At 42.2% G+C, this 13,524-nt stretch overlaps 1 protein-coding gene across 4 annotated transcripts in view; it reads left to right on the top strand.

Annotated features, from left to right (window-relative positions):
* The window catches only part of KCND3 (potassium voltage-gated channel subfamily D member 3), an 856,217-nt gene that overhangs the window by 835,933 nt on the left and 6,760 nt on the right, over positions 1 to 13,524 (top strand). For 3 of the 4 annotated variants that reach the window (XM_073615736.1, XM_073615734.1, XM_073615733.1), the window contains exons 7-8: positions 7,522 to 7,578; positions 10,601 to 10,848. In XM_073615736.1, the coding sequence (XP_073471837.1) occupies positions 7,522 to 7,578; positions 10,601 to 10,848 (305 nt within the window). The remainder of the gene's footprint in view (positions 1 to 7,521; positions 7,579 to 10,600; positions 10,849 to 13,524) is intronic. The other variant, XM_073615735.1, reaches the window with a different exon arrangement.

Below are 13,524 nucleotides of genomic sequence, written 5' to 3' on the forward strand. Positions count from 1 at the left end.
GGGAGAGGAGGGAAGCCGGCAGAGCTGGGGGACGAGGGGGACCAAGAGAGAGGAAACAGTGGGGCCAGAAGAGATCAAAGTGGGACTAGGAGAGAGGAAACAGCGGGCCAGGAGAAAAGACAGCGGGGGCCAAGAGAGAGGAAACAGTGGGGCCGGGAGATCACAGTGGAGCAGCAGGACCTGGATAAGAGGGGTGGCATATAGAGGAACCTATCCTCTCCATATCCTTCCTGCAGTCACTGAATGCCTGTGGGAGGGAGAGGAGGAGAAGCAGGCATTCAGCAGCTGCAGGGGATGAGTTTCTGTATATGCCGCTGTCTTGTTAGGACATTCCATGGGTGCACCCTAGGTGGCTGCCATGTTCACCTAGTGGTAGCACCGACCCTGAATAAGTAGGTGTCCTACTTTGTCTTCTTACACCTTTTTGACACTGCTCTTTATAGCACAGTTATTAGTAATAACCATGAGATTAATAAAAACAATGATCAGAAGAAAAACCCAGAAAGTGAAAATTGTAGCATTCTTTAAAATTGCTGGTTGGTGGTTAGAGAAATGATTGCTTGCATCAGTGATCAAAGAAGTGCCCCATTACACTGCATTGGTGCTCAGTGGAAGAGTAGCCCTCTAGAATGGTGGTCAGTGAGAGAAGGATGCTCTTATATCAGTGATCAGTGGGAAGATTGTTGTCTTTGGCATTTTTGTCATTGGTAACAGTTCCTCCTTATGCCGCGTACACACGGTCGGACTTTCTATCCTACTTGGTCCGGCACACTTTCCGACGGACTTTGTCCGCCAGGTGCGCCGGACTTTAAAACGGACGGACTTGCCCACACACGACTTTCCGGCGGGCTAAGTCCGCCCGTCTTTCCGACGGACTTTCGCCGGAGTTCCGGCGGACTTTCAGAATGAACGGACTTGCCCACACACGGACAAGTCCGTTCATTTTGAACATGACTCAGGTGCGACGGGACTAGAAAAGGATGTCAATCTTGCCGCTTTTATCGGCGAGATTGACACCTTGCGAGCCCCGTCGCGGGGCATACCAGGCCCTTAGGTCTGGTATGGATTATAAAGGGAACCCCCTACGCCGAAAAAACGGCGTGGGGTCCCCCCTAAAATCCATACCAGACCCCGATCCGAGCACGCAGCCTGGCCGGTCAGGAAAGGGGGTGGGGACGAGCGAGCGCCCCCCCCCCCTCCTGAACCGTACCAGGCCACATGCCCTCAACATGGGGGGTGGGTGCTTTGGGGGAGCCCCCCCACCCCAAAGCACCTTGTCCCCATGTTGATGAGGACAAGGGCCTCTTCCCGACAACCCTGGCCGTTGGTTGTCGGGGTCTGCGGGCGGGGGCTTATCGGAATCTGGGAGCCCCCTTTAATAAGGGGGCCCCCAGATCCCGGCCCCCCACCCTATGTGAATGAGTATGGGGTACATGGTACCCCTACCCATTCACCTAGGGAAAAAGTGTAATAAAACACACTACACAGGTTTTTAAAATATTTTATTAAACAGCTCCGGGGGGGATCTTCCTCCGGCTTCGGGGGTCTTCTTCCGGCTTCGGGGGTCCCTCCGCTTCATCTTCTCCCGGCATCCGGTTGGTTCTTCTCCGCTCTCTTCTCTCCAGTTCTTCGGCCGGCTCCTCTGCTGTCTTCAGGTAGCTCTCTTGCCAGCAGAGGTCCGGACTTCTTGTCTTCTTCTCTTCTCCAGATGTTGACACGACGCTCTCTCCGGCTGGACTGCTCTCCGAGGGCTGCGTTGTGACTTATATAGGCGGAGACCCCGCCCCCTTTTGATGTCACAGTCCCTGGGCATGCTGGGACTGTGACGTTTTAGGGGGCGTGGTCAACATCACCCAGTGACCATGCCCCCTAAAACATCACAGTCCCAGCATGCCCAGGGACTGTGACATCAAAAGGGGGCGGGGTCTCCGCCTATATAAGTCACAACGCAGCCCTCGGAGAGCAGTCCAGCCGGAGAGAGCGTCGTGTCAACATCTGGAGAAGAGAAGAAGACAAGAAGTCCGGACCTCTGCTGGCAAGAGAGCTACCTGAAGACAGCAGAGGAGCCGGCCGAAGAACTGGAGAGAAGAGAGCGGAGAAGAACCAACCGGACGCCGGGAGAAGATGAAGCGGAGGGACCCCCGAAGCCGGAAGAAGACCCCCGAAGCCGGAGGAAGATCCCCCCCGGAGCTGTTTAATAAAATATTTTAAAAACCTGTGTAGTGTGTTTTATTACTTACACTTTTTCCCTAGGTGAATGGGTAGGGGTACCATGTACCCCATACTCATTCACATAGGGTGGGGGGCCGGGATCTGGGGGCCCCCTTATTAAAGGGGGCTCCCAGATTCCGATAAGCCCCCGCCCGCAGACCCCGACAACCAACGGCCAGGGTTGTCGGGAAGAGGCCCTTGTCCTCATCAACATGGGGACAAGGTGCTTTGGGGTGGGGGGGGCCCGCAGGGCGGCCTCCCTCCCCCAAAGCACCCACCCCCCCATGTTGAGGGCATGTGGCCTGGTACGGTTCAGGAGGGGGGGGGCGCTCGCTCGTCCCCACCCCCTTTCCTGACCGGCCAGGCTGCGTGCTCGGATCGGGGTCTGGTATGGATTTTAGGGGGGACCCCACGCCGTTTTTTCGGCGTAGGGGGTTCCCTTTATAATCCATACCAGACCTAAGGGCCTGGAATGCCCCGCGCTCGCCGCAATAGGAAAATTTGTTTTTCCTATTGCAGCGAGCGCGAGATGCAATACCCTGCCCTCGTGTCGTATCTGGTCCGTCGGACCAGCATACACACGAGCGGGCTTTCCGTCGGACTAGCACACACACGAGCGGACTTTCCGCCCGAAACTGAGTCCGGCGGAAAGATTTAAAACTTTCTTCAAATCTAGGTCCGGCGGGCTTTTGGGAAAAAGTCCGCCGGAAAAGTCCGCCGGCGCCCACACACGGGCGGATTGTCCGGCACACTCTGGTCCGCCGGACTAAGTATGCCGGAAAGTCCGACCGTGTGTACGCGGCATTAGAGACAGCTAAAAAGATCATTATCTTTACCTTAATATCATGATATTAAGTGGTTACATACCAGAGAGATTAGAAGAAAGTCTCCATTGGTCCCAACCTGCTGGCTGTACTGTGTGAGGTTGTGTTAGAGCTTTGCAGATGTCATCAGATGAGAACTGAATTATCCACCGCTCTTTGAACCCCCTAGAAGCCTTTGCAAGAACAATAGGATCCCTGGCTTATAAAGGCTGAAGAAACATCTTTAATAGTATGATAATTTGGATATACAGTATTCACATCATTTAAAAAAGAGCTTTTCAGGGCTGTATATCTGTATGACAACATAAAATGTAAATTTCCAAAGTACTCTTGAATTTTTTAAGAATAATCACAAATAGCCTCTTATCTTTAAAAAAAAATACTGTACAGCAGGGACAGGGTCTTTTCATGCTTCCTCCAGAACAACATTTAAAATACACAGGAAGCTGGAACCTAAGGTCTTGTCTTCACAGAGGGGACAAAGGTTACTTTTCTTGCATGCACAACATTTACATTTGTATATCAAAGAGTCAAACTATTGAAACCGATAGCTAGAAAATAAAATTGTTTCCCTACCGAGGACAGAATCTCACTTTCTCTACTGTCAATAACAGCCAGTTTCTAAACTCTAATGCTGAGAATGCAACAAATTCTGTAAATGTCAACCACATTCTACTGTCTGCTATCCCTGCCATATAGATATAAATTATTAAACTGTTGGTACATTGATCCATTTTGCTTCTGCAATCGAAAGCTGGTTGGGAGTATTTGAAATTACCATAAATTGCTGTGATCAGCATTAATATGAGACAATATCCTGAATATTTCAATTCATCAATATTCAGAGTAATAATCGTATGTTCTACCATATAAATATTAATGTTTTACTTCTGCATTAGCTTGCTTATGGCACCACATTTTGAATACTGTATACAGTACAAATGAATAAAGGCTCCCTCTAGTGGGCATGCATATATAGAGACTTAACTTATTTTGAGGACTGTTGAGTCAAGGTAAAATTCTCAAATTACCCTCAGTACACTACTTATACACCCTTTCATACCTTTAGAAAATGTTCTTTAAACTGGCATTAAACCCAAGTGCAAACATTTATTATATTATAGCTTACCAATTCTTGTTGCATTTTCTTTTTTAGGCTTTCTTTCTTTTATTTTCACCTGGGGATCCAACCAGTAAAGGCCCTTTCACACTGCTCCGCTGAAAAAAACATGGTTAAAATGCACATGCATTTTTTATGCATTTTCAGGTTGCCTGACTCCCAGAATGCACCTCTGAAACATGGACGTGTGACTCAAAAAGCATACCAAAAATACACTGCAGTGTGTTTTTTATATATTTTCTATTAATTCCAATAGGGAGATGTGTTTTTGGTGTTAAACATGAACTAAAAATGCAACATACAGGACTTTTAAAAATGCATGGCCCCAGCAGCGGTGTGAACAGTTCCATAGTATTTAAAGGGATACATTTTTCATGCTTTTTTGTTCTGCTTTTCAAACACCAAAAGTGCATCAAAAACTGATCAGTGAAAGGGCCCTAAGTATTTTATTTTTCAAAAAAACAAGCTATCCTACATAGTATCAGTTAAGAGTGTTGAGACAAACCATTTATCACTGACAGGGGTGACTACAATGATTAGCTTTTATTTATTTATGTAAAGCCTTTATCCCAAAATAAAAAATCTGTTGCTGCCACTGCTCGTGTAACTGCAGTGTGGGCTGGAGCGTGGCTTCAATTTGTTTGTTGCTAGTTCATATGCAGCCACCACATCTAGGGATTAGTAAGCTGTAATACATATAATACATTTTTTGGTTTTAGGTTTATTACAGCTTTAAATTAAGGATTCATGGTTAGCACACAGAATATTGCAATAATGGTCAACCGTATCAAAGTGATCCCTCTCTGGCCAGTCCCTATGCTACTTTGCAAAATGCCAAATACTTGTTCATAGCCTATTTTAAGGGATATATAGTGCCAACATGAGGTAAAGCTATAGACCCAGGTCAATGCATTATGCAATGGAACTAAAAGAATGTTTGTGCTCAAATCCCAATAAATTACACATAAATAACATATTAGGTCCTAGAGGTGTCTGACATTTTAATACAAAATGCTCAAAGCAGCCACTGCACACTAAAGTTCTAGGAGTTCATAGTCACAGCATACACTTTCATTTTAAATAATCACCATTGTAATAGAAATGCAAAGAATATTTATTATTGACAATTCAATGTAAGCTTACTTGGAAAATTTCTGTTCATGTTGTTCTACCTGTCTGCTGACCATCTCTTTCCACAATTTCTCAGATTCCCTGCATGCTTTGCAGCTTCTCCTCTGCTGTTTACCTTCCATTTCTAAGGACTACATATCCCATAGTACCTTGCTGCCTGCAATCAGCGATTCTTGTACTGACCTCACCTTCTGAAACCCCTCCTCTCAGTACCTCTCTAGTTCAGGAGACAGGCTCTATGAAATGTGTGACACAGCCGTGCCTACTCACAGGGCATGGTGAATGCCTATCACGGAATTCAAAGCAAATGTGTGGGAATCATCACAAAGTCCGTTAAACAGATCTAAGCAGTCTAAACAGATTCTTTAGTTTGTAAAGCGTAGGCTAGATATAATTGCAATGTGGAAATTAATAAATTACTTTTCACTATACACTTTAAGATCAACCTTAGAAAGAGTTTATTCCTTTTATTCAGGTAAGACCTATATCTACAACAGTAGGTGTAAATGCAGTTTTACACAAAACTTTTACAGATACGTACTTGACAGTGCACAACTCACATTCATAGCTCCTAACTGTCCCTGATTTCGAGGGATTGTCCCTGATGTAGAACAAAGTTCCTCTGTCCCTTTTTCCTCTTCATTTGTCCCTCATTTTGGTCTCATGACGTTGTATATGAAATGCACTATTCGTCTTTCAGAAAGTGTTTCACAGTGCTAAACCTTTCATCCGCCTATCTGGCCCACCAGTGCCGCCTATCTGTGCCCAGTGTCCACCAGTGCCACCCATCAGTGCTACATATCAGTGCCATCTAACAGTGCCCATAAGTGCAGCATATTCGTGCCTCCTCATCAGTGCCACCTCATCAGTGCCCATAAGTGCCACCTCATCAGTGCCCATTAATGCTGCTTAATCAGCGCCCATCAGTGCTGCCTCATCATTGCTCATCAGCGAAGGAGAAAAATTACTTATTTACAAAAGTATGACAGAAAGTATGAAAAACTTTTTTTTTCAAAATCTTTGGTCTTTTTTTCTTTAGGGAAAAATAAAAAACCCAGAAGTGATTAAATACCACTAAAGGAAAGCTCTATTTGTGTGAATAAAATGATAGAACTTTCACATGGTTACAGTGTAGCATGACCGCGCAATTGTCATTCAAAGTGTGACAGCGCTGAAAGCTGAAAAATGGCCTGGGCAGGAAGGAGATGTAAGTGCCCTGTATTGAGATGGTTAAGGGGGCAAGACAGGAGGTGTGTGTCCAATGCCCACATACTTTTGCCAATAGGTGTCCCTCGTTCACTTCTCAAAAAGTTGGGAGGTGTATACCTTGGCTGCAAAATGGACCTTTGTCAACAAATACATACGAAATATACAATATCATAAATATGCCAGTGCTACACTGCTCTGATGTGCCATGATTTTTCCTGATGTTTCATAGTGGGCACAAGAAGCCCTGCCACCTAAGCATACATGTGGTGCAAAGCATAAGGATAGGTAGTAGTATTGATACTGGTGCTGGTTCTAGCCTGCACTTAAAACGACAGAAGGAATAAAAATAAAAATATTTCTCATCAGTTTTCATAAATCAGGTTCAAGAACTGAAATGCAGAAGGGAGACAATTCTCAAACCAACACTTATCATTTGGTCATTTATGAAAATTACTATGAATCATAACTATGTTTTTGAGAACAAGGAGACTACTTTATTGTCTGTAACTGAGCTACAGAGCGTAGACTGAATAGGACATTCCACAAATAGTTTAAGATACACACCAAATACACTCACCTAGAATGTGCAGTAGAGCAGTTAAGTTGGTTATACGCCAGCAGACCAAGGTAAACAGCAAAACTTGCAACTCATAATGGACATTAAAGTAGAACTACACTGATCATCCTCATTTACAGACTAGAAGTTTACCTAATATGTTGGTGAGATTCAAGAAATCAAAAATTGAGATTGATGCATACACAGATATTTATTGCCACATATTTGCAAGAAAATCTGAAATGGCAGTTCATAATTAATAATCTGAATATTTAATTCTGATCTGAATATTTTTTCCCTCCACCCTAAGAAAAAAATCATAAAGTCACTGGTTAAGGTGCTTCTACAAAGAGTCTCCTAGTTCTCTAAAAACTGGCATGTGCAATTTTGAATGTTGGTGCTGAGGATCGGAATGCTGGAATGTTACAATCAATCGTGTTCTTATCTTTTGTCGGCATGTTATCCTGTAGGGATTGTCCTATCTTGTGGATGATCCCCTGTTATCTATACGAACTTCCACTATGAAGGTATTTATTTTCTTTTTCAATACATGTTTATTTTAAGTGAGAATGGGCAAATTGACAGGTTCATTCTTCCTATTTTTCTTACTAGTGCTAGCAGAAAAAAAAAAAGTTTTATGGGCTATTATCCAGTAAAAATAAACATGAATACAGTGTTTCAATTTTAGCCTTGAGATAAAATGAATGTGAACTGCTAGTTGCATTGGTGCTATAGACCTCATTCCGACTGTGGTACCCAAGAACGGTCCTCTTCCATAGGAAAGCTGTGACTGCACATGCAACCTCAAGGGATTCATTACACTGTACCTTCAAGGATAGGAAAGATATATTGGCTACTTTGAACAAGAAAAATATAAAAAAAATGAACCAGTGAAAATGCCCACTCTTGGTTTTTAGTTGCTTAATTTGTAATCCACCTCTGGTTTATACTGTATTTGTCTGTGTCCTGTACCAGATGTAACCTGCCTAGAAGAGTGTTGTGTATAAGAATCTCTGTTCACCGGAATGTTAGGTTATTGAATAACAGAGAACACTGGGTAAACCCAATGAGCCAGATAGCTAGTGGGCCTAAAAATACAGCATGATCTTTTTTAAGCACTTTCTATTGTTATCATTGAAAGAACATTTACCGTGACTTTAAAGTCTTTAAAGTGCCTGCTGGTTCCTAATCTACCACTCTTTTGAGGTATCCTTAGACATAAGAAGGCAACAGTAAGATATGATCACTGAAGAATCATTCTCTAAATCAATCAGGTCATAAACAGTCATGATTGTATTGGCTGGGCTTGCATGTTTATGGCCTGTGCAGGCTTGAGCCAACCACACACTAGTAGAATTTTGTTAAAAATGTTTGATTTTAAGAATTTTAGACTTTCTAATTGTTACTTATTTTGAATTCCGTTTGAATTTGTCAACCCCCGAATGTGCTGAGAATTTTCGCGCACATTTGTTTATGAAACTTTGTTCAATTTTATAATTGTTAATGCAGTCAGTGGTGTTTGTTTTTAACCACAGTGACGAGAACATTTGAATTAGTGGGATGAAAATTTTTTTGAACTAATGGAAATCTATCAGTGTATGTGTTTTTTGTTTGATAAAGTCTATTGGTTCTAAAATTAAATGTTAAAAGCAAAAAAAAAAAATCAAACTACTTTTTAATGACATTTGTCAAGCGTGCTCAAAATTTTCATACAAATTTTTGTACAAAGTTTCTTTTAAAAATCTACTAGTGTATAACCAGCTTTACCTTAAAGTATATCTAAACCCAACAACAAAAAAGTAACCTATCGCAGCTCACCAGTCCTTAGATGTGGTGACCGCATTTGTTTTATATTGGGAAGCTTTTCTCTGATCTTTCCATGTAGCAAACTTACTGTTTAGGGTGCCAGCACTCTCTGTACTCAATTTTAGGAAGAATTGGCATTGCCACTATAGGATTGGAAATGTTTGTGACTACAGAACACCTCCCCATTTTCTCTTCTCCTTAACATGGGGGTGGTCTGTGATCCACAGAGAAAACTGGTAACAAAGATAACTAATAATAGTGTACCCAAGGCAGAGAGAACAGGAAGTTATTGGCTCACAAGATTTCTGTTGGGTTTCTTTTTAACAGATATAACAAAATGCTTTCAGTAGTATATTTAACAGACCAAAAGAGAGCAAATAAGAGTAGCTCATTGCTGGGGTTAAAATACACTTTAATCATGGCCTTATCTCAGGGGAACAAGGGAGATCACTTATGAAAAACCATAGTGCACAATGGATCTTTCTCCAAGATTAGTTTGCCCGGTACACCTGTACAAGGTGAAGGGTAACCCACAGACATGCCCTCATGCTAAATCAGGAGACAATAGGAGCAACAGGTTTCCTTTTCACTTATCAAACAGATATAACCAAATGCTTTAAAGGGTATGTGTGACAGGCCCAAATAAAGCAAATAAAAGAACATATATGATAACCATGGTCTTATCTTGAGAGAACACTAGGGATCACTTATGGAAATCCGTTGTGCACCATGAATTCTTCTCGAAGATTAGTTAGCCTAGGATATTTGCACAAGTTGGGGGGATAACGTTTAGACATGCCTTCATATTGCCAGATAAATCAGGAGACATTCAAATTATATCCTTGGGTAAGAAATTATGTATTGCTTTTTCCACTCATGCAATACAGCCTCATAACAGGAATACTGCACAGTAGGCAGAAAAAAAGTTAGGGAAGTGCTTGGGAGGAAATGTTCTGCAATTATTATTTTTCAAATATTCAGAGAGTTTACTTTTTTCAATGAAAAGTAATGTCAGTGCATTAAAACTACAAAAGTATGCTCAGGCAAGGTTATTGCAATTTTTAGTTTTGTTCTTGCCATAAAAAGTATACTGCACTCTTATTGGTGTTATATTTACAAAGGAATACCTTTCTTTTCTACATTACCATGTGAAAATATATCAGAATTTCAGAAATCCATTAAGGTGTTGTAAACCTGATGTTTTGTCTGACTGTAAAAGTAGAGGCTATAGTTATGCAATAATCCTTTAAACTACTTAGCCACTTATGAATATCAAACATAAGCCAAGCTGGACATGTTGTTCCAAAGGTAAGCTACATTTCTGTGCTTTTTACATGCTTATGCTTGGTATGGTATTTAGCAACAAAAGCAGGGAATAATACAAATTCCTTGACAGACTATTACTAAGTATGCAAGGCATTCTACAGTATACCTGTGTCAGTTTTCCATCAGCTAATTTCAACACAAAACAAGTGGGGTGGAACTGGTGGTGCTGAGAATTACATACCCATCAGGAATCTCAGATATACTGCAGATGGGAACCTGGCTTCAGAGATAGATTACATGCAATGATAATGCTCTTTACTGGTGTCTTATTATGATGTTAACCATCTATCAGAATATAAATTGAACTAGAAGTGAAAAGACACAGACTCACTTGAGAATGCTTTTGCACACTGATCCCACGGCAAGGTTTTGCATTCCTAATACATCCATATTTATCTTGTCCTTGCTTATCCACAGAATCATGAGTTCATGGATGAACAGATGTTTGAACAGAACTGCAGGGAGAGCCCCATGCAGAACTACCCATCAAGTCGTAGCCCATCACTGTCCAGTCATCATGGGGTCTCTACGTCCTGCTGCTCTCGACGGAACAAGAAGACAACACACCTTCCCAATTCCAATGTGCCCGCCACAAGGCTACGTAGCATGCAAGAGCTCAGCACTATCCACATACAGTGTGGCGATCAACCATCACCAACTACAAGGTAAGGCTGTGCACAGGAGATGTTGAACAGGAATTGTACTGTAGACTAGGGATAAAGTTTGGGTATGTAGCTACTATGGGTTTGAGATAAATCCTCCAGATTCAAGATTTGCAGTCCCAGCAATTTTATGCATAAATTCACCTGGGAGAATCATTTTAAAGTATACTGCACTGCATGGGCTTTAAACTATAGCCAGCAGTCTCAGAAGGTTTAGTAAGAGAGCTTTTGGTTAAAGGATAAGTTCACCTTCCGTAACATGTTACACCTATGTTTGGGGTGTAACATGCTACGAGCGGACCAGCCCCCGCACCACCCCTATCCTCAGTCTGACAGCTAGCAGGATCTTCTCCCCACTAGCTGTCACAATTTTAAAAAAACCCGGGCTGAGCGGGTCTCTGCCCGCCCTGCCATGTCACTCATTCACAGTGTCCTGTGAATGGAAAACTACAAGGTCCGGCAGCCTTTGCGGCTGTCAGCTTGTAGTTTTCAATGAACTACCACTGCGCTGCAGAGCACCATGGTAGTTTATTCTCTCTTCCTGTCACATTGTATCTGCTTGCCCGTACGGGCACAAAGATACACTGGCAGATCTGCTGGAGACCTGTATGGCACCAGTGATCTGCTGATCGCTGGTGCAATGCTTCACTGGCTCAAGAAAAAAATAAATAACTGCACAATTTTTTACCAGCAAAAAAATGTGCATTTATAATTTTTTATAAAAATTGAACTTATTCTTTAAGCCAGTCTCTTCACTATAAAAGAGGGGACACAGAGCTGCCACAGTGTCAGTAAATTGGAAGCCATTGTAGGGAAACCATAGGGAAAGTGGACAAACTGCAAAGGGAGAAAATAGGATCAGTTAGGAAACTGTACTTTAATTCTGAATCCCTTTGTTGACTTGTTTTTTATGTTGTTATTATTGAGGGCTTTTTTGCCTTTTATTTTATTTTGTGAGTTTTATTGTTTATTTTTGTGATTTTATTTTGTTATTTTAGGTCAGCCGTCAAAATTGTCTTCCTGACGGCCAATTTTACATTACTGTATTATCTGCAGTCTTTTAATTCTTGTAGTAAAACCCTTGCCTTTACTCTTGTCTTTAGTACTTTTGCATATAAACAGAGATTCTAGGTTCACATATGTTGCAATACATGTTTAAGCTGCCCAACTGTGTCAAAGGGATCCCTCTTTCCAGTCCCTACCTGGCTATGCAAAATGCCAAATACTTGCATAGAGCTTACTTTAATGGACATATATTGGCAATTTGGGTCAAACATACATAGTTGGAGGAGAGCTATAGACCTAGGACTGCTCGGTGACCTGCACTTTGCAATAGAAATGGAGAGATGTCTGTGCTCAAATCCTAATAGCTTACTATATATAACAAATGAGGTGCTAAAGGGGAATGACCACATGGTTTATGATAATGGCAATCCTGCCAGATAGCACAGCCATATTTTGACTTCCACTGCAGAGGTCAAAATACACTCCAGCCAGCTCATTGCAAAGTAAAGAAGCAGAAGAGCATACAGAAAAAAATGATATTCAATGCGTGAGTTATCTGATATCTACCTCACTCAGTGTAGTATATCTTAATTAACCAGTTTGTCAATAGAAGGTTCAGTGAATGATGCATGGCTCTAAGATGAGCCTCCAGCTTCTCTGCAAGTTCCTTGTCCCTAGGGTCTACAGCAACAAAGTCACCATCCTAGGTGTCATCTTCCACCTTCCATACACTCATCGTCTGCAAGGCACCTTGCAACCAGGACCTCCAACAGCAGGACCAACCTGGAAAGGCAAGCTTCAATTAGTACCAGGCCTTGAACCAGGCACGTGCAAAAGGCTCTTAGATCAAAGGCATAGCTGGATCACACATCTTCCCCAGGCCAAAGCCTAGGGGAAAGAGAGCTCACAAGGTCAACCAACAAATATTTATTATGTCCTCTCCCAGCATGCAACTCCGGCAATAAGCCTCCTAGTGATTGGCTAGAAGGAACATAAATATTTATAGCCTGATGCTTCAGGACACCTCGCTCTTTTGCCATGGGTACCAATGACACCTTCTAGCAGTAGGCAGAACAACTGCAACATAGAGCATAGGATAAGACCAAATGATAATACAGTCACTCTTGCTTGGGACAGGGTTTCTACACCTGCCTGTTCACAAACATTTTGAATGTATACTGAAATGCCAGGGGATTTCAGCAGGGGAAGCGGATTTGTACTGGGAGGGGAAATGTATGCTTAGAGAGAAAGCATGCTTAGTGCTAATTTCTATTTTTTTTTTTTAAGGGGGGGGTTTCCGACACATAATCCTAAACATCGTGGGGAGCGCAGTTTGGCATGTTTGCCCTGGGCTTTAGATGACCTTCTCCCATCACGGATTATGATTTTTTTTTTTTTTACACTTTACTGCCACTTTAACCCTTCAGCGTGCCCGTATTATTCACACATTTACTATGCTCCTTTGGTCCTACAACTACATACTGGCACATTTTATTTAGTGAAAAATTTGTCACTGTATAACTTTTACTTTGCTTAGTAGGTTTTTTTTCGTTTAGTATTTACAAGTGAAAAATCAGTTTATGATTCCTGTTTTTGATTGGCGCCTCACAAAACAACACAGTTTAAACTATACAGTATAGCAGTGTTTCTCAACTCTGGTCCTCAAGGTGCCCC

Source organism: Aquarana catesbeiana, linkage group LG02 (assembly GCF_042186555.1).
Source record: "Aquarana catesbeiana isolate 2022-GZ linkage group LG02, ASM4218655v1, whole genome shotgun sequence".
Classification (NCBI taxonomy): Eukaryota; Metazoa; Chordata; class Amphibia; order Anura; family Ranidae; genus Aquarana; species Aquarana catesbeiana.